The 20,194-nt window shown below is 41.3% G+C and overlaps 1 protein-coding gene across 4 annotated transcripts in view; it reads right to left on the bottom strand.

The window, feature by feature from the left end:
* The window catches only part of GRAMD2B (GRAM domain containing 2B), a 73,910-nt gene extending 63,758 nt beyond the window's left edge, over positions 1-10,152 (bottom strand). Inside the window, exon 1 of one of the 4 annotated variants that reach the window (XM_088838811.1) lies at positions 9,882-10,152. In XM_088838811.1, the coding sequence (XP_088694937.1) occupies positions 9,882-9,945 (64 nt within the window). In that variant the 5' untranslated portion in view covers positions 9,946-10,152. The remainder of the gene's footprint in view (positions 1-9,881) is intronic. The other 3 variants (XM_088838812.1, XM_055429254.2, XM_055429253.2) reach the window with 3 other exon arrangements.
* Positions 10,153-20,194: the final 10,042 nt, after the last annotated feature.

The raw sequence follows: 20,194 nt of genomic DNA, 5'->3' as shown, positions 1-20,194 counted from the left end.
ACACTCAGCACAGTGCCCAATACACGGAACTCCTTAATAAATGTCAGCTGACAACATGAGCAAACTCTCTGGTCCTTATCAACTGTTAAAATATTGCTTTTCTCCTAGCTCATATACCATTTATTACTCTCTCATCTCAGGTTCTGTTGAAAAATATGACATTTGGTGATTTCAGAATTTGAATTTAGAAAATATGTTGTGATTCTTTGTATATAAAAATTTCAGAAAAGATTCTGATCAAATCAGGAAAAAGTATAAGCTATTTATCAGCTTCATGTCAAAACTAGTTCAACTTCAGACGAGCGGAAGGGAAAGAGGGAGGGAAAAAACATTCTTGACAGTTTATATAGGCTCTCAGAGGACCACGTTACATGTTATACAAACATTTAAGTTGTTAAGATCAAATGAGGAACTATTTTCCTATGAATTACAGAAACAGTACAGTGATAATAAAAGTTGTCATGATGACAACTTTTACTTATAGTTTTTCAGTTTTACTTCACTGTTGACATATGGCAACTCAACTCACAATGCAGCTTTTATAGCTGATGTTTCAAAATAATCTGTAGAATCATAAGATAACTGTTTTCAGATAATAATCCTTAACAGTAAAAGACACAAAAATTACAGTATTCTGAGTTCTTCCCATTTTTTAACTCATTGAAAAGGATGCAAGACACAATTTGAAAAATCTAGATGGTAATAAACATGATATAATCATAAACCTGATATATACAGACTTTAAGAAAACACCATCACCTGTATAGAGATTAGCATCTCCATTAGGGAAGCAGAGGCATGTCAGCCACCCAGCTCAGTGCCTGGGATTTCAGGGACAAGACACAGCATAGCACAGGCAGAGACAGGGAGGAGCATCTCCCAGGAGAGAAGGGGGAGATTAGATAGGTCAGTGGTGAAGTACCACTTGTTTTTTCATCTTTTCAGTATGACTCAATCTTCCTCCTGTCTTTCTAAAGCTCTTCTATTCTCTCCCCATCTGCTTACTCATTGCCTCCAATGTCGCATTTCCAGTTCTCCACTCTGAGTCTCTGCTCTGTTCAGGTCTCGTCACTACTGTGACTTCTATCTAGTTGCTCACGAGGCAGTCCAGATTTCTTGCTGCTTTATTTGACTAGAAGTCTTTCTAGGCTCATCCAGGGAGGACAGAGGCACAGAAAAGATTAGAAGATGAACCGGTAACTTGAGGATGGGTCAGTAGGACATCAACTCTTCCATCTAGCACTCCAAGTCTACCTGGCTAAGGCAAACCTCTGTTCTCATGGACTTATTTATTCATCAATATTTAAACTCTGTATGTCATCTTGCTTGTGTTCAGTCGCTAAGCTGTGTCTGACTCTTTTTGACCTCATGGATTGCAGCCTGCCAGGTTCCTCTGTCCATGGGATCTCCCAGGCAAGAATACTAGAGTGGGGTGCCATTTCCTTCTCCAGGGGATCTTCCCAACCCAGGGATGGAACCTGTGTCTCCTGCATTGGCAGGTGGGTTCTTTACCTCTGAGCCACCAGAGAAGCCCAGGTCACCTAGATAATTAATTATTCTGCAAAGAAGTTTGGGAAAAGTTGTTCATGAGAATAATGGCTGCTGTTTATTGAGCTCTCTTACAGTGTACAGTCCAGATACTGTAGGATCACACTTAATCCTCCTGACAGCCTCACGAGGTGCTTCACTGTGCCAAGTACAGCACACTTAGAGTCATATTGGAAGGTGGATATTCTAAAGAAAAAGAAAAATCAACAAAAAACTTGACTGGCTTTAAATGACAACAGCATAAGAACAGAATCCAAAGGGACTTCTCTGGTGGTCCAGAGGGCAAGACTCCGTGTTTCCAGTGCAAGGGGCACAGGTTCGATCCCTGGTCAAGGAATTAGATCCCACATGCTGAAACTAACGATTCTGATGCCCCAACTGAAAAAGACAGCCTGCATGTTGCAACTAAAAGATCTTGCATGCCAGAACGATCAGTGATCTCAAGTGCCACAACTAAGAGCCAGCAGCACAGCCAAATGAATAAATAAAATACATTATATATAAAAAAGAACAAAACCTGAACCATTGGCAAATGGTTACCTTTGAGACAAGGAACTGTCAGGTAGAAGAGAGGAGAAATACCTTCACTTTTCAATTTATACCTATCTATACTATTTTAATTTTCTAGCTTTTAAATATGTTAGCACGTATGGGGGAACATTATAGTCTCGTTTAAAAATTTCTTCTTTGTAAGTTTCATCATTAAAAATAATCTAGTAATAAACGTTATATGCAAAATTTTAAGAGACTGCAAAAACAGGACCCAAGTATGACAGCCTGAGTTACCTTTTTAACATTGTAGTTCGGGGGAGTTTTCAAAATCCTAAGTATTAATGTCACTCAGTTAACAATGCAACAGATATCTGTTATGTTATTAACTGTAAGGTACTGATGTATCTTTAAGGTGCTTACAGTCTTGTTTCCCTGCTCTGTGAAAGCACTTTCTCTTAAATCTAACCACGGGCCCTCATACACTGCTGCTGCTGCTAAGTCACTTCAGTCGTGTCCGACTCTGTGTGACCCCATAGACAGAAGCCCACCAGGCTCCCCCTTCCCTGGGATTCTCCAGGCAAGAACACTGGAGTGGGTTGCCATTTCCTTCTCCAATGTGTGAAAGTGAAAAGTGAAAGTAAAGTCGCTCAGTCATAGCGACCCCATGGACTGCAGCCTACCAGGTTCCTCCATCCATGGGATTTTCTAGGCAAGAGTACCGGAGTGGCTTGCCATTGCCTTCTCCGTCATACACTGCTGGTGGGTATGTAAAATGTTGTAGCTGCTTTGGAAAACAGTTTGCCAGTTCCTCATAAAGTTAAAACATAGATTTACAACATGATCCAGTAATCACATTTCTAGGTACATGCTTGAGAAAAATGAAAACATATATCCACAAAAAGACTTTCACACAAGTATCCAAGGCAGCATTACACATTATGTTCATGAACAGGTGGACATACAGACAAATGGTCTAGCCACATAGTGGAGTACTATCCGGCAATGAAAAGGAATGGGCCACTGACCTATGCTACTTCATGGATGAACCTAAAAAACATGATAGTAAGTGAAAGAAGACAGATACAAGAGATCACATATTATACATGACTCTAATTGTATGAAAAGCTCAGAAACAGGAAATTTAGAGAGACAGAAAATAGTGGGGCTGGGGATGAATTTTGACTATTTTTTAAATTACAATTTATGTCATACTGTCGCAGAGAGTCGGACAAGACTGAGCGACTGAACTGAACTGAATGGGAGTTAGTGTAAATGGGCCCAATAGATCTTAAAGGGGAAGTGTGTGAAAACGTTCTAAAACCTGGTATAGTGATGATGCACCACTCAGGAAAGTTATTAAAAGTCACTGAATTGTCTACTTGAAACAGGTAAATTTTATGATGTGTAAAATATGCCTCAATAAAGCTGTTAAAAATCACCAGCATCTTTGGTCATCACGTCCCATCGTGAATGTGGGAACCTCTGGTATGTGTGGAGTGACCAATGAGAACATATTAATTAGTTTATTAATAAATTAGGGACTGGAGTTTAAGTTGGTTCTGCTTCTCTTCTAAGGGTAAATAATCAAATTTAGGCGCAGATAAAAATACCCTCTTTTCTTTAAGGAGTAAGAAGTCACTTTAAGTCATTCAAGTGGCAGTGGGGGAGTTTCTCTCGAGGACCTGTGCTTTATGGCACTTGAAAATGTGCAAAATGCCTAAAGCTGGGCACTTAAAGAATTAGGAAAGATGCTGAAGGACAAGTCTACTGACACTTAGCAAATGGAAACAACTCAGCAGTTTAAAGATGAGGAGCCATGAGGCTGAGCTTCCTCACCTGCATCTCTTACAAGAGTCCTATATTAATAAATCTATTAATATTGCTTACCTGTCAAAGGAATAAAGATGAGGAGCCATGAAAGAAAAGCTCAGAACCAGGACGCAGGATATATAAGTCAACGGGTCAGAGAAAAATGCACTGACAATAGATGCGTGCGTGTGTGTGTGTGCTCAGTCTTGTCTGATTCTGTAACGCCGTGGCAAGAATATTGGAGTGGGTTTTCATTTCCTTCTCCAGGGAATCTTCTCAACCCAGGGATCAAACCCGCGTCTCTTGTGTATCTTTCATTGGTAGGCGGATTTTTTACCCCTGAGCCACCTGGGAAGCCCTGATAGTAGATGGGAGAACACCAAACCAGTAAGCAACATGGAAATGATCTGGCAGGCCACTGAAGAGTTATGGCATGGGATCCTTTTAGCATAAAGTAAAAGCCAAGATTGGAGAAGGCAATGGCACCCCACTCCAGTACTCCTGCCTGGCAAATCCCATGAATGGAGGAGCGTGGTAGAATGCAGTCCATGGGATCGCTAAGAGTCGGACACGACTGAGTGACTTCACTTTCACTTTTCACTTTCATGCATTGGAGAAGGAAATGGCAACCCACTCCAGTGTTCTTGCCTAGAGAATCCCAGGGACGGGGGAGCCTGGTGGGCTGCCGTCTATGGGGTCGCACAGAGTCGGACACGACTGGAGCAACTTAGCAGCAGAGGCAGCAGCAGCAAAAGCCAAGATGTCAGGTTGGATTCATGGAAATGTTTAGTGGCTATCATGAGTGCCAGATAAGTCTAGTTGATGGAACAGAGGCTTACTTAACAGGACACTGGTACCTGCGACTGTGAGAGCTAGGCCTTTTGAATTTTGCCTATTTTGTTTAAGTACATTTTATGTCACCCTTCCTCCCCACCCCAGAGCATGTCCCAGACCTTCAACAGCAAGCACCACCACCTGATTTATGGAACACTAACCATTTCAGGAACTAGGTGAAATGAGTTTCTGACGTTTTCCAGTTAAACCTCAAAGTAAACCTATATGAAACAGCTGACTTTATTTATTTTTTGCCGTGCCATGGGGTTTGTTGGATGTTTCCCGACCAGGGACTGAACCTGTGCTCTGGGACAGTGGAAGCTTGGAGTTCCAACCACGGGACTGCCAGGGAATTCCCACAGCTGACTTTATTATTCTTTATATAACAAAGCTTGGAGGTGCTAAGTAACACCTCCAGGGTCACACTCCTAGGAGACAAGAAAGTCATATTTCAAATCCTCGTTTCCTAGAGTTTGTGTTCTTAATCTTTTTCTGTACTGCCTTGACAAATCAGCAATTTCTAATGACATTTAGCCATGGAGCTGATTTGGGTCATTAAATTTCTTTTCAAAACAGTTCAAACTAGAACACTGTTTATTTTTCTACAGTTTTTCAAACTCCTCAATTAAGCACTGTACCTTAATATAATTTAAATATTTTCTAATATGTTATAATTTTTTCCTCTTATCCAGAAGTTTATATTAAATATTACCATGGATAACCTGTCAGAGTTACCTGAAAATTAGAATTAAAAATGAAAAAAAATATACACACCTATGGGAAGATATATTATAAACAGATAATTATAGAGATTTCCTTATTAAATAGGCACTTTCAAAGTCTGGAGTTAAGAAAGCACTAAGAAATCAAGCTATACTCAAGAAGTATTCATCTTTACTCCTCTTGCGTCCAATGCAAGATCAAGCCCTGACTGCAACCCTTATTCTGTTTGTCAAGTACCCACAAGAACAGTGTAATTGGAAGATAAATGCCTTCACTCCAAGTAATTTATTTTTACTTGAATTCACTATTTAATCTCGCAAATAATTATTATTTCTTGATAATCCCAGAGAACTTCCTTCTAACGTAAAAATGCTTATATTGCATGCTTCCCTGGTGGCTCAGTTAAAGAGTCTGCCTGCAATGCGGGAGATCCAGGTTCAATCCCTGGGTCGGGAAGATCCCCTGGAGAAGGAAATGGCAACCCACTCCAGTATTCTCCCCTGGAGAATCCAATGGATGGAGGAGCCTGGTAGGTTACAGTCCACAGGGTCGCAGAGTTGGACACAACTGAGCGAATTCACTCTTTCATTTACCTTCTCTTTCTCCACATATAAGAAACTGAAAAATTTCTAGAATTGTTATGTTCTAAGGTATCAAAGCTTAAATGTTTAAAATTCAAACTGCAGGGACTTCCCTGATGGTCCACTATTTAAGAACTCACCTGTCAATTCAGGGGACACAGGTTAGATCCCTGCTCATGTGGGCATGCCAAGGAGCAGCTAAGCCCACTGCTTTAGAGCCTGTGCTCTGCAACAAGAGAAACCACTGCTGCGATGAGAAGCCTGAACATTGCAACTAGGGAGTAGTCCCTGCACGCCATAACTAGAGAAAGCCTGCATGCAGCAACAAAGACCCAGTGCAGCCAAAATAAATCAATAGCTGTGTACCAAAAAAATTAGTATTAAAAAAACAACTTGTATTACAAGTATATGTTATATGTGATGTAATTCATTATTTGAAATATGAATCAACTGCCCAGAATTATGGATTAGTTTTAGATACGTTTTGAAATTCATTAAAAGTAACTAGGCCATAACTAAATTAGATCCATCAGAGACTTTAAGAAATAAAAGTGTATCTAAAAAAGTTAGTCTATGTTAGAAATATCTATATATTGTGAATGTGAAAGAAATCAAGAATGAAAAAGATAAAGCAGAGAAAAACTAGGCTCTCAAAAAGAAATATGCAGCGAAAACTACCAATTCTTGGTTTAAAAAAAAGTGGGGGATTATTTTTTAAGTCAAATATGTACTTTGGTGGTAAGTAAATGTGCAGTCTCACTTCTAGTACAAAGATGAATAAATAAGCCACAGCTCTCAGGCAAGTAAAGGTATCTAAAAATTCTCCTGCTACTGACAGAAAATTTGATTAAAAGTGTAATTTCCCCTGAGACAGTCAAACTGAAAGTCAGCTATAAGCATATTACATACCTTAAGTAGGTGGATGGGTCTTAGCCTTCATACCTCATCAACAGATAGTTACTGAAAGTGATTATTTGCCAAGTTCTTTGAGAAATTCAACACACAAAAAAAATGTGACTGGAGTTTGCAATTTATTTGAGGACAGTTAACTAAGGTACACTGGACTAGCGTCTGAATTAAGAGATGTTAACAAAGCAGTACTCTGTAATACTAAATGTTACGTAAACATTAACTATTAATAAAAAGTAATAACAGTAGCAGCTCACGTTTCTGGGCTGACCACATACATACAAAGTGAGTACTGGTTACTACTAAAAATGGCCATAATCATAGTGTCAATCTGAATTTGTATGAAAATGAATGCTAAGTTTTGAGCACATGGCCTGTAACATAGCAGGCATTCTCCATAATTGGCATCTATTATTAATTAAGAGGCTAAGGTCTTAGGTGATGAGGCTCATGTGGGTGAAGTTACAGATGTAGAGACTGGGGAGGGAGCAAGCCATTCTAACACTCGTGAAGAAAATGTCCTTTGGGACACCCAGGTTTCAACAATCTGGAGTTTAGTGATAATTAATCTAAAATAGGAAATGCAAAACAGAGAAGTTAGACTGAGTTTCCAAGCATAAAAATGTCACCATGATTTCAAATATGGAATTATCACACCAGTATATCACTGTGATAATATATCTACCTATGTCTTTAAATGACATTTATTCTGTTACCAAAGCAAGAGGTTAAGAGCTCGGAATAAAATGGTATCTAAAATCTTAGACTGAATCAGAAGTGACTTCAGTGGGTCTAGGAATTACCACTTTGTTGGGAAAAGCAAACCAAAAACCCAATAAACCAAGGACTGCCAAATGGATAAACATCCAAACTGTGAAGATTCAGTTGTAGGCCAAACATTTTACAGATTCTTTCGTGTTTAACGGTAATATACATATGTGCCTCCCCTCAATGCTACTCTTGGAGTTACAGAAGGATGGCTACCAAATCATATTCATTCTTGTATTCCCCACCATTATTGAAGAAACAGTAAGTATTCCAATATTTATAGAACTGAAATGAATTTGTGAAATGGAATGTTCCAAAGGAAGGGGCTGGCCGTTTGGGGCCTTGAGCTTCAGTGCTGTTGTGCTTATATTCTACATAATTATTATCTCAGTATCTAAAGAGTTTTAATTTAACCAAATTAGTCTAAATAGCAGACATTTAGTCTATAATAGACGTTTTCAATCAATCAAAATGAGCTCCTTGACTGAGTACCTAAAGGACTGGAATGTGACAACTTAAACCTTAAGATCTGTGGGGTAGACTTGACTCATTCTGCCTTGTGTAGCTGGAAATAAATACTGCCTTTGGATGAGTTCTGAACTAGGAGTTTAGAGTTCCAGTTTTCCCTGTGCCAATTACCACCTCAGTCATCTATGAAATGGTGACACCTCTTATTCAGGGAAGTAAAGTTTATAAAAGAGTGATTAAGTACAAAGGAATATACGTCATTTGCTAGTTCGTCTTTTTCTTGGGTTTGAATTATTAGTATAAAATAAGGATTTCATTTTGGGGCGAGGAAATGAGTATGTTGTGAGAGTTTTACCTACAGGAATTCTTCCTCAATCATCTTTTTTCAATCAGTAGAGAGGAAAGAACATCAGCTTAAGCTGACGAAGATGAGGGGAAAGTGTAAGAGAAGCCAAAGAAAGCAGGCACTGGAAGAGACTGACCAAAGCTTTTCAAACCACAAATCAAAGCAGTGAATAAAAGCTATTCTTTTGTCTAAAAGGTCAGCTCAAACTTCAATAAATGGGTGGAATATGCTTTTGCAAATACACAGGCTGTGTTTTTAAAAACCAGTAAGTGCTGAAATAATGAATGATGGGGATTGAATTTTTAAAATCTTTTCTCTTTTTTTTTGGATTGAATCTTTACTATTAAAAAGTGTGTCATCTTTTTATATTAGTGTCAATAAAGCATTTTAGACACCCAACAGATTGGTACCATAAAAAGTAAAACTGGGTTTATTCAGATATTTACTTTACTCTCACTTAATGTTATAGTGTAGAAAATAAGCAAATAAAGATTCTTCTCCTTTTTAAAAGAAGAGTTTGGGAATAACAATCATACAACAACCATACTTCTGGATATATATATATATATATTTAAAGTACACGAGATAAATGTGACAGGAAGCCAATCCTTGTGATCAAATATTTGAGTTTTCAGTTTCTTAAACCAGAAGAGTTTATAGATCAAACAATGTGCAAATCCTATTAACCACAAGAGTCCTTTAAGAGGACAGTCACCGTCCAATATTTGTTGTGTTTTGTTATACTTTCATTGTGCTTCCCCACCCCACCCCCGCATCCTCCCTTTTTATACACTTTTAAAAAGTGTGTAACAAGTTTGCGTTAAGTATCCAACAAAGGTAGGCAGTCTTTGCTGGGGGTGGGTGGGAAATAAAACGTGTTTCATGTTTTCCACTATTTTTGCGGTCTCCAGAGGGTAAACAGGGAAGGGGATGAGGGGAAAACACCCTCACGTCCCCATCAGAATGACAAAATATGCATCGCTGAGAAGCTGACGAGATGCCATCTACGGGACAGCTGCATCTCCATACGCGTCATTAAGAAGTAAGACAATTAGAATAAACGTGAAGCGCTGTTTCTCAACTTGGCATGGAGATCTGAAAGTTCGTCCCAGACCTCCCTAGGGATTTATAAAACACCAACGGTGCTTTCGGCTCAAATAATTTCCAGCCCCGCGAGAATGCATGCTGCCGTGCATTCCAGAAAACTCTGCCATGCCTTTTCTCAACTATAGAATCGGTGCAAAAAAAAGAGACCCGGCGCGACAGAAAGAGTTCAAGCACAAGTCTGTCCCACGTTTAAAGCTCCAGAAAGCCGTGTCCACTTCCAACTCGCCCCTGGCGGAGAGGTTTGGGCAGCAGCGCGCGTTCTCCCGCCCCGGCTGGGTCCAGCGGAGGATACTTACTGGGCTGAGCCAACTTTGCTCTCCCTCTTCCCGAGCACTTTGACAGACTTTGTGTCGTCCACATCTTGCTGTAGTTCGGTCATCAGGGCCACGTCTGGAGGGCACCTTCACACAGTCTCCTCCTCCCCGCTTCCCCGGCTCCCACCGTCCGGGTTGCAGACCCCGCGAGCCCGCCGCGCCCGCCCCTGCGCCCTGGGCCGCTCGGTGCATCCGGGCCGCCCGCGCCGGGGGCCGCCGACCTGGACGCGTCCGGGCCGGCGCGATTGGTCCGGGCGAGAGGGAGGGAAGGGGAGGGTCGAAGCGAAGTGACAGCCTCTTCTCCCAACCCAGGAGGCAGAGGAAGAGAAAAAGGAAACCTGTAGAACTCGTCTTTCTGGGAGAGGAAGCTAATTGGCCAAACAGGTGAAATATTTGCCTAACCCGTCGCCCTATAAGTAGCCTCCTAGTAAACTGGGCCTTTTTTTTTTTTTTTTCCTATCTAGACTGTTGAACAGTGGGCAATCAGCTGTAGATACAGGAAATTATAGGGCTTTTCGCGCACGGATGCGCTGGGTGGGCTGGCCTGTTCCCCAGCCCAAATTATTCAAGCAGGGTGTAGCCTTCTTGAGGACTGCCTGACAGCTTAAGCAACAGATCGACCGTGTAGCAGAGGTGATATGAGCTGGTTGCCTGGTTAACCCTTCCTAGTTGATGAGGGCAGAGGGGAGCATGGAGAAGCAGCCAGCACAATCTCACCAGCAACTTGCTTACTATGCGCCCAGCCAATGAAACGAATGCCAATGAATCTTGCTGATTCTGTCTGAAGTTTTGTTTGGAGCATCCACTCATTTAAGGAACTTTGAGAGCTACCGTGTTCTAGGCATTATTCTAAACATCCACTTAGTAGAGAGAGGAAAAAAAAAAACTTTCCTCTGCCCTTCTAGGTTCTTCTGGCTAGTTGAAGAATTACACTGAAGTGAGATAGATTAACAGGATAAGATCAAATTTAATTACCTGCGTTCAGGGGACTGCCCAAACATATGAGACCCAAGGAAAAGTTAGGCAATTGAGGCTTATGAGCCACCTGAGAAAAGAGAATGGGGCAGGCAGGGATTTGGGACTTCAAAGTGTCGAATGAAAAAAAAAAAAAAAAAACCACCAAACCAAAACCTGCACAACCTAAAAGTTGAGAATTATGTTTTATTTGGCAGACTTAAGCCCAACAGACAGCCTTTCAGATAGTACTAAAAGACTGACCTGCAGTTAGGGAAGAGCCAGGATATGTAGGAGTTTTGGCAACAAAACCCTTAAAAGATGACTATTAATCAAAGAATACTGGAGCTTCCCAGGTGGCGCTAGTGGTAAAGAACCCACCTGCCAATGCAGGAAACATAAGAGAGGTGGATTCCATCCCTGGGTGGGGAAGATCCCCTGGAGGAGGGCATGGCAACGCACTTCAGTATTCTTGCCTGGAGAATGCCATGAACAGAGGAGCCTGTTGGGCTACAGTTGATAGAGTGGCAAAGAGTTGGACACAACTGAAGTGCCTTAGCATGCAAAGAAAAAAGAGACATCTCAGTTAATGAATTTAGCACTTTTCTATGTATGGGGAGATGCAAGACTCTGTATTTATTGAAATCGTTCCTTGATATCCACTTAACTGTCTAGGGCCAGTGTCCTTTTTTCCATCCTAAATCCCATCAGGGTGCACAGTTGTGGGTGCCATGTGGTTGATGACTTGATGGGGCTATAATATCTGTTGTTTACTGATACGGCAGGCAACATTCTTATCCACAAAAGGGAAAGAAGGCCATTCACAGAAAGACGAAAATGAGAAAATGTTTGATAAAATGTTTGCTGGGCCATACAGAAACAATGGAACACAGAGAGGAATTTTAACAAACAGACTCTGCTTAGGTTCCTCCCTATGTACACACCTAGTTTGTATTATACTGTAGTAATCTACAGTGACAAGTCCCTTTCTGGATCAGGTCTTCTAGCTAAATATTTTTGCCAGTTAGAGGAGAGGTCAAAGACTCTTCTCCAATCTTTTGAGCCTTGATTATTTTTAGCTTGAAATAATCTGCATGCCAAATGGATACATTTCAAAATGGCAAATTTTGCTCCCCTACAATAGCAAATAGGGTATGTGTTGGTAGATTTCTGATTTACTATGGAGTAGTACTCTTGCAGGGAAAATCCCATGGATGGAGGAGTCGGTGGGCTGCAGTCCATGGGGTTGCTAAGAGTCGGACACGACTGAGCGACTTCACTTTCACTTTTCACTTTCATGCATTGGAGACGGAAATGGCAACCCACTCCTGTGTTCTTGCCTGGAAAATCCCAGGGACGGGGGAGCCTGTTGGGCTAACGTCTGTGGGGTTGCACAGAGTTGGACATGAGTGAAGCGACTTAGCAGCAGCTGCAGCAGTTAGGAATAAGAAAAACTAGTATAAAACCCTATTGTTGAAGTTTTAACTTTATGGCTGGGGAAAAAAATGACTAACTCTATGCTCTGGGGCTGCTTTCAATTTTTCTTCTAAAAATGATTTTAGATTTAAAAATAATTACAAAGAATAGGCAACCATAGCATTTATTTGTGGAGGAAAAATGTCGCCTGCCAACAAGCCACGGGAGTTACCCACAACTGTGCACCCTGAGGGGATTCACGATGGAGAAAAACAAGATACTGGCCCTAGACAGTTAATGTGCACATCAAAGGTATTATTTCAATAAATCCGGATTCTTGCATTTTCCCTTACATAGAAAAATGCTAAATTTATTAATTTGAGGTTTCTGGCTTTCTTTAACAGTAATCTTTGGTTCAACTACCTGTGTTGTTAGGGCTTTGTTTTTGTTTTTTGCAAAAACCCTTACCTCTTTGAAACAGTCCCTCAGAGCACTCTGAGAAACTTTCTCCCAGTCCATGGAATACAATACAATACTCAACTTTTAGGTTGTGCATTTTTTCAGTCAACAACGTGTGTGTGTTTGTGTGTGTGTGTATTAAGAAAACAAAACCTACCCTTCTAAATAACCTCAAACACTTTGAAAGTGAAAGTCCTTTCCGAAGTTTTCCTATTCCCTCTATGTTTAGTAGCTGAGAGGACAGAAGCATCTTTTTGTGACCTTCTTGATCCAAAAATGACTCATGACACTTGAAAAGTAAGTAAAAGAAAAAAGTTTACAGAAATTCCATTTGAGTTGGCTTGGTCAGATTTCTCTTTCTCCCTGTTTTTTTCCTACCTGACCACCACTGCATGAGCCTGGCTGGGCAGGGTGGGGAAGGCTCTGGGTGACCCAGAGGCTTGGAGATATTATTGATGCCTTCAGGCTCCCGGTCCCTTCTCTAGTTCACCACTACTTGGGATGGGAGTGGACTTTAAAAATAGAGGAGGTTGTCACCATCCCAGACTCTGGGTAGTGACTCTCCCATTAAAACTCAGGTGTACTTCAGGCCACCCTCACTGCAGGATTCAGATCAGAAGTGACTTTTTGGCCCCCTAAGTAATTTTTTTATTGCTGTTAAAGCTACGTAACGTAATGTTTTAAGCACTGGTAAGTGTACAGTTTAGGGACATTACATTCATGATGTAACCATTGCCACCATCTAGACCCAAAACTTAAAAAAAATCACCCCAATGTAACTATTCAACAATAATTCCTCCATCTCACCTTCTCCCAGGCCTTGGTAACCTCTATTCTATTTTCTGTCACTATGAATTTCTCTATTCTAGGGCCTTCATGAAAGTGGAATCAGACAACAATTTTCCTTCTGTATCTGCTTTATTTCATGAAGCATAATGTTTCCAGGTCCATCTAAGTTGTAGCATTTATTAGTACTTTATTCTCTTTTTTGTTGTTGTTAAAGAATATTTGATTGTATATGTATATTCCACACTTGTTTATTCATTCATCCCTGGAACACTTGGATTGTTTCTACCTTTTGGCTATTGGTCATAATTCTGGAATGAACACTGATGTACAAATATTTGTTTGAGTCCCTACTTTCAGTTTTTTTTGGTATATACCTAGGAGTGAAATGCTGGGTCTTTGGTAGTTCTAGGTTCAACCTTTTCAGAAACCATGGTCAGATCTCTTCTGATGCATGAGTAAGGGCAAGTGTTCATAGCTTCCCCTCACAGGCTTACAGTTGAACTAAGGAGCACTCAGTTGCCCTGAAATGTGTTCCTCAGTGCCTGAGATGAGAAATTCCAAAAGTGTGATCTTAAGTGAGAGAAAGGTAGGGGTAAGGGAGGGATTTGAGGAGGAGCAGGTGGGGAAAATAGTTAATAGAGTGGGGAGGAAATAGAAAGGAGCTAGGGGGACTTCCCTGGTGGTCCAGTGGCTGAGAATCCCTGCTCTCGGTGCAAGGGGCCTAGGCTTGATCTCTGATCAGGCAACTAGATCCTGGATCCTACAACAAAGATCCTGCGTGCTGCAACGAAGACCTGGTGAAGCCAAACGAATTTTAAAAAAAGAAAGAAAGGAGCTAGTAAATGACATTATTTTACTTAGTGGCATTTGATTAAGTGTAAATGATGCTGTCAGACAGCTTCATAATTTGTTTATTTTGGGAGCTGCTCTACAATAGGGCTTCCCTGGTGGCTCAGTGGTAAAGAATCCTCCTGCCAATGCAGGAGACCCAGGTTCAATTGCTGGATCAGGAAGACGCCCTGGAGAAGGAAATGGCAACTCATTCCAGTATTCTTGCCTGGGAAATTCCACGGACAAAGGAGCCTGGTGGGATTCAGTCCAGGGGGTCACAAAGAGTTGGACACGACTGAGTGACTGAGCATGCACAGCAGTGAAACAGTAGGGGAAACTTAATTATAGCATGATAAAATAGACAAAGGATTATGTCTAAAATACATTTTGGGATACTCTTTGATTTCACACCAGTGGAAAAAAAGCTCCACCCTCTATTTTCCTTCCTACAAGCCTCTGGGAACAAAATTTCTTCTTTCTGATATCAAAGAAAAATTCTAGGGGATACTTTTTCCAGGTGTTGAAGCAGTTCTAGCAGAAAATGCCTAACCCATCACCTTTCAGAATATAGGGGTTTCCATTCAACAGCTTAGAATACTGTGAACAGAGAACATTGCCTGACATTTCCTAAACAAAGTACGTTGCCCATCATTCCTTTTCTACAAGGATCAAGCCATTAGCCACTCCAGGTACCCATCGATGGTACACCCTGAGGGGAATTCAGGATAGAGAAAACCAGGAAGATTTTTTGTACTGGTCCTAGATATTAGATAGTTAAGATGCATACATATATAAGGAATAATTTTAATGAACTGAATCTTATATCTTCCCACACATAGAAAAACATTAAAAACATTGAGATGTCTGTTCTTTGTGATTAGCAGTGATTTTTTGACATTTGACTGCATATTTTTTTTCCTCCAGCATAAAGCTCATATACATCCTGGCTCTTCTGTTACCTCCTCTATCTCTCTTTGCTATGAGAGACTGTCTCCTGGGACATAGTCCTCAGTAAGATCCTCAAATCAAACTCAACTCGAAACTTGCAAGTTGTGCAGTTTTTCTTCAGTCAAATATTGATCAGATTGTGGTCTGCTTTTAACATGATCAGACACACTGGACATCTGTCCATAGTCTTGGGGCAGAGTTCAAATATGACTTTGGAGATTTGAGTAGCTATTTGGTTGCAATGTATGGTCAAGTAGTTATCTAATTTACAACACAGGGCAGGGTATGTAATTATTAGCCAATATAAGCACATGTAAAGTGTCATACCGCACAATTGCACTCATCTCACACGCTAGTAAAGTCATGCTCAAAATTCTCCAAGCCAGGCTTCAGCAATATGTAAACCGTGAACTCCCAGATGTTCAAGCAGGTTTTAGAAAAGGCAGAGGCACCAGAGATCAAATTGCCAACATCCGCTGGATCATGGAGAAAGCAAGAGAGTTCCAGAAAAACATCTATTTCTGCTTCATTGACTATGCCAAAGCCTTTGACTGTGTGGATCACAATAAACTGTGGAACATTCTGAAAGAGATGGGAATACCAGACCACCTGACCTGCCTCTTGAGAAACCTGTATGCAGGTCAGGAAGCAACAGTTAGAACTGGACATGGAACAACAGACTGGTTCCAAATAGGAAAAGGTGTACGTCAAGGCTGTATATTGTCACCTTGCTTATTTAACTTATATGCAGAGTACATCATGAGGAACGCTGGGCTGGAAGAAGCACAAGCTGGAATCAAGATTGCTGGGAGAAATCTCAATAACCTCAGATATGCAGATGACACCACCCTTATGGCAGAAAGTGAAGAGGAACTCAAAAGCCTCTTGATGAAAGTGAAAGAGGAGAGTGAAAAGGTTGGCTTGAAGCTCAACATTCAGAAAACAAAGATCATGGCATCTGGTCCCATCACTTCATGGGAAATAGATGGAAAAACAGTGGAAACAGTGTCAGACTTTATTTTTTTGGGCTCCAAAATCACTGCAGATGCTGATTGCAGCCATGAAATTAAAAGATGCTTACTCCTTGGAAGGAAAGTTATGACCAACCTAGACAGTATATTAAAAAGCAGAGACATTACTTTGCCAACCAAGGTCCGTCTAGTCAAGGCAATGGTTTTTCCCGTGGTCATGTATGGATGTGAGAGTTGGACTGTGAAGAAAGCTGATCGCCGAAGAATCGATGCTTTTGAACTGTGGTGTTGGAGAAGACTCTTGAGAGTCCCTTATTCTGCAAGGAGATCCAACCAGTCCATTCTAAAGGAGATCAATCCTGGATGTTCATTGGAGGGACTGATGCTAAAGCTGAAACTGCAATACTTTGGCCACCTCATGCGACGAGTTGACTCACTGGAAAAGACTCTGATGCTGGGAAAGGTTGGGGGCGGGAGGAGAAGGGGACGATGGAGAATGAGATGGCTGGATGGCATCACCAACTCTGTGGACATGAGTTTGAGTGTACTCCGGGAGTTGGTGATGGACAGGGAGGCCTGGCGTGCTGTAATTCATGGGGTCGCGGAGAGTCGGACATGACTGAGCGACTGAACTGAACTGAACTGAAAGTGTCATAACATGCCTGCAATTTTATGCATATTGTCTGATGACATATGTCTTAGAAGATGTTGATGCTCTTATCAATATGCAACCTGGAAGTGCTGTAATAATTTAACTATGCATAGTATTTAATATGCATCACAAGTCAAATAATTTTAGGAATTCTCTTCAGACCATTCCTGTTTTCAATCTAAGGTCACTATGCAGAGGAGAAAATGGGAAGAAATTGAGAAAGTTCAGAGGAGCACTAGTACAGTGCCACTGAAGAACTTAATTATATGACTTTTTAAACAAGTTATATGAAAGTTGAGAGGCATTATGTGAAGGGGACCTTTATTGAGTGATTTTTGTCCAAAACCAAAGGAAAGTTTCCTAATGAATACACTCATTAAATGTTGGGGTGGGAATTATAATAGGCTATGATTGCAGCCATGAAAGTAAAAGATGCTTACTCCTTGGAAGGAAAGTTATGACCAACCTTGATAGTATATTAAAAAGCACACATTACTTTGCCAACAAAGGTCCGTCTAGTCAAGACTATGGTTTTTCCCGTGGTCATGTATGGATGTGACAGTTGGACCGTGAAGAAAGCTGATCGCCAAAGAATTGATGCTTTTGAACTGTGGTGTTGGAGAAGACTCTTGAGAGTCCCTTGTACTGGAAAGAGATCCAACCAGTCCATTCTAAAGGAGTTCAATCCTGGGTGTTCATTGGAAGGACTGATGCTAAAGCTGAAACTCCAATACTTTGGCCACCTCATGCAACGAGTTGACTCACTGGAAAAGACACTGATGCTGGGAAAGGTTGGGGGCGGGAGGAGAAGGGGACGACAGAGAATGAGATGGCTGGATGGCATCACCGACTCTGTGGACATGAGTTTGAGTGAACTCCGGGAGTTGGTGATGGACAGGGAGGCCTGGCGTGCTGTGATTCATGGGGTCGCGGAGAGTCGGACACAACTGAGAGACTGAACTGAACTGAACTGAATGAAATCTCCTACTGTAGAGGCCTTTGAAAGTATTAAAAAATTCAAATAGAATGGGACGTCCCTGGTGGTACAGTGAATAGAAATCCACCTGCCAATGCAGGGAACACACATTTGATCCCTGGCCTGGGAAGAACCCACATGCCAAAGAACAACAAAAGCCTCTGTGCCACAGCTACTGAGCCTGAGCTCTACAGTCCAAGAGCTGCAACTACTGAGCCAGAATACTAAAACTACTGAAGCCTGTGTGCCTAGAACCTGTGCTCCATGATAGAAGCCACAGCAGTGAGAAGTCTGTGAACCACAGCAAGGAATAGCCCCCTTTCTCACTGCAGCTAGAGAAAGCCTGCACACAGCAATGAAGACCCAGTGGAACCAAAAACAAATGAATGAATTAATTAAAAAAATCAAATAGAATGATTTTAAGCCAGTATTTCCCAAGCCAAGTTATACTGCAGACGGGGAAATTTGAAATGCTCTATTTCTTTCTCTAAGGATGAGGCAAGAACTAAGTTTAGCACCTGTATTGAAATGAAAAGGCAAGATCATAAGGGCTTACTGCTCTAGGGGCAGATAGTGGTTGGGAAAAACTAGTATAAATCTGTTCCTATAAGAAAGCAGAAGCAATAACAAAACTCTTCCAGCTCAGTACTCTGTTTTTAAATTGAAAAAAAAAAGGAGGGGTCTTCCCCAGGGGTCTAGTGACTAAGACTTCTCTCTTATGCAGGGGGTCAAGGTCTGTTACTGGTCAGGGAACTAGATCCCACATGCCACAACAAAACATTCCGAATGCTGCAACTGAAAGATTCCATGTGCTTCAACTGAGATCCAGTGCAGCCAAATACACACGAAATAATAAATAAATACTTATATAAACAAAAAAGTAACACCATATGAACAATAAATGAAAATCTACCCTGAAGTTATGTGTCTATTTTCCGTGTGATAAATGTTAAAAATCACAACATGTAAAGTGGGGAGGCCTCTGAGACCACCCCGTATAGTGCTTTTCACACTGGGTTCTGGCTGACTGGTGAGGGGAGGAGCTGGCATGTGAGCTTAGGGCTTCTGACTCCAGTCTCTACTTCTGACCAATACTCCAATATATAGCCTGTCCTGCTTCCAACAGAACTCTTCCACTTGTATCTCTTCCATTGATTTCTGTTTTGTGTTAGTTTCAGTTGGAGGGAGGGGGAAAGGGTTGTCTATCACACACTACCCAGAGTTAAAATATCAAACCCCCACTATGATTTTTCATATAAGAGGAGAGTGAAAAAGTTGGCTTAAAGCTCAACATTCAGAAAGCGAAGATCATGGCATCTGGTCCCATCACTTCATGGGAAATAGATGGGGAAACTGTGGAAACAGTGACAGACTTTATTTTTTGGGCTCCAAAATCACTGCAGATGGTGACTGCCACCATGAAATTAAAAGATGCTTGCTCCTTGGAAGAAAAGCTATGACCAACCTAGACAACATATAAAAAAGCAGAGACATTACTTTGCCAACAAAGGTCCATCTCGTCAAAGCTATGGTTTTTCCAGTAGTCATGTATGATGTGAGAGTTGGACTATAAAGAAAGCTGAGCGCCGAAGAATTGATGCTTTTGAACTGTGGTGTTGGAGAAGACTCTTGAGAGTCCCTTGGACTGCAAGGCGATCCAACCAGTCCATCCTAAAGGAAATCAGTCCTGAATATTCATTGGAAGGACTGATTCTGAAGCTGAAACTTCAATACTTTGGCCACTTGATGTGAAGAACTGACTCTTTTGAAAAGACCCTGATGCTGGGAAAGATTGAGCGCAGGAGAAGGGGACAACAGAGGATGAGATGGTTGGATGGCATCACCGACTCAATGGACATGAGTTTGAGTAAGCTCTGGGAGTTGTGATGGACAGGGAGGCCTGGCATGCGGCTGTCCATGGTGTCACAAAGAGTTGGACATGACTGAGTGACTGAACTGAACTGAACTGAACTGATGATTTTTTCAGAGCTTGAGCTTCGGAGAGTTTAGTGACTTACCCAGAATTACAGTGGTCGCATGAGGATGAAGACCCAGCTTTTCTGACTCCAGTGGGTGCTTGTGAAGGAGAATAAGAGAGTGAACAGTGCAAACAAAGCTTGTTAATGGCAGAGACACCTGCTTTATTAAAGAGTCGGGGGTGGGCAAAGCCCAAGGACCCTTAGACATTATGTTATGCTTACAGGGAGCATAATGTATGAATCTAGAGCTATCTTTTTTTTAATATAATTCAAAAATTTTCTTTATTAATTTGGCTGTGCTGGGTCTTCCTTGCTGCACA

Source organism: Moschus berezovskii, chromosome 8, assembly GCF_049115385.1.
Source record: "Moschus berezovskii isolate FMDL1 chromosome 8, NW_MosBer_1.0, whole genome shotgun sequence".
In the NCBI taxonomy this organism is placed as follows: Eukaryota; Metazoa; Chordata; class Mammalia; order Artiodactyla; family Moschidae; genus Moschus; species Moschus berezovskii.
This window is presented reverse-complemented; position numbering and strand designations above follow the sequence as displayed.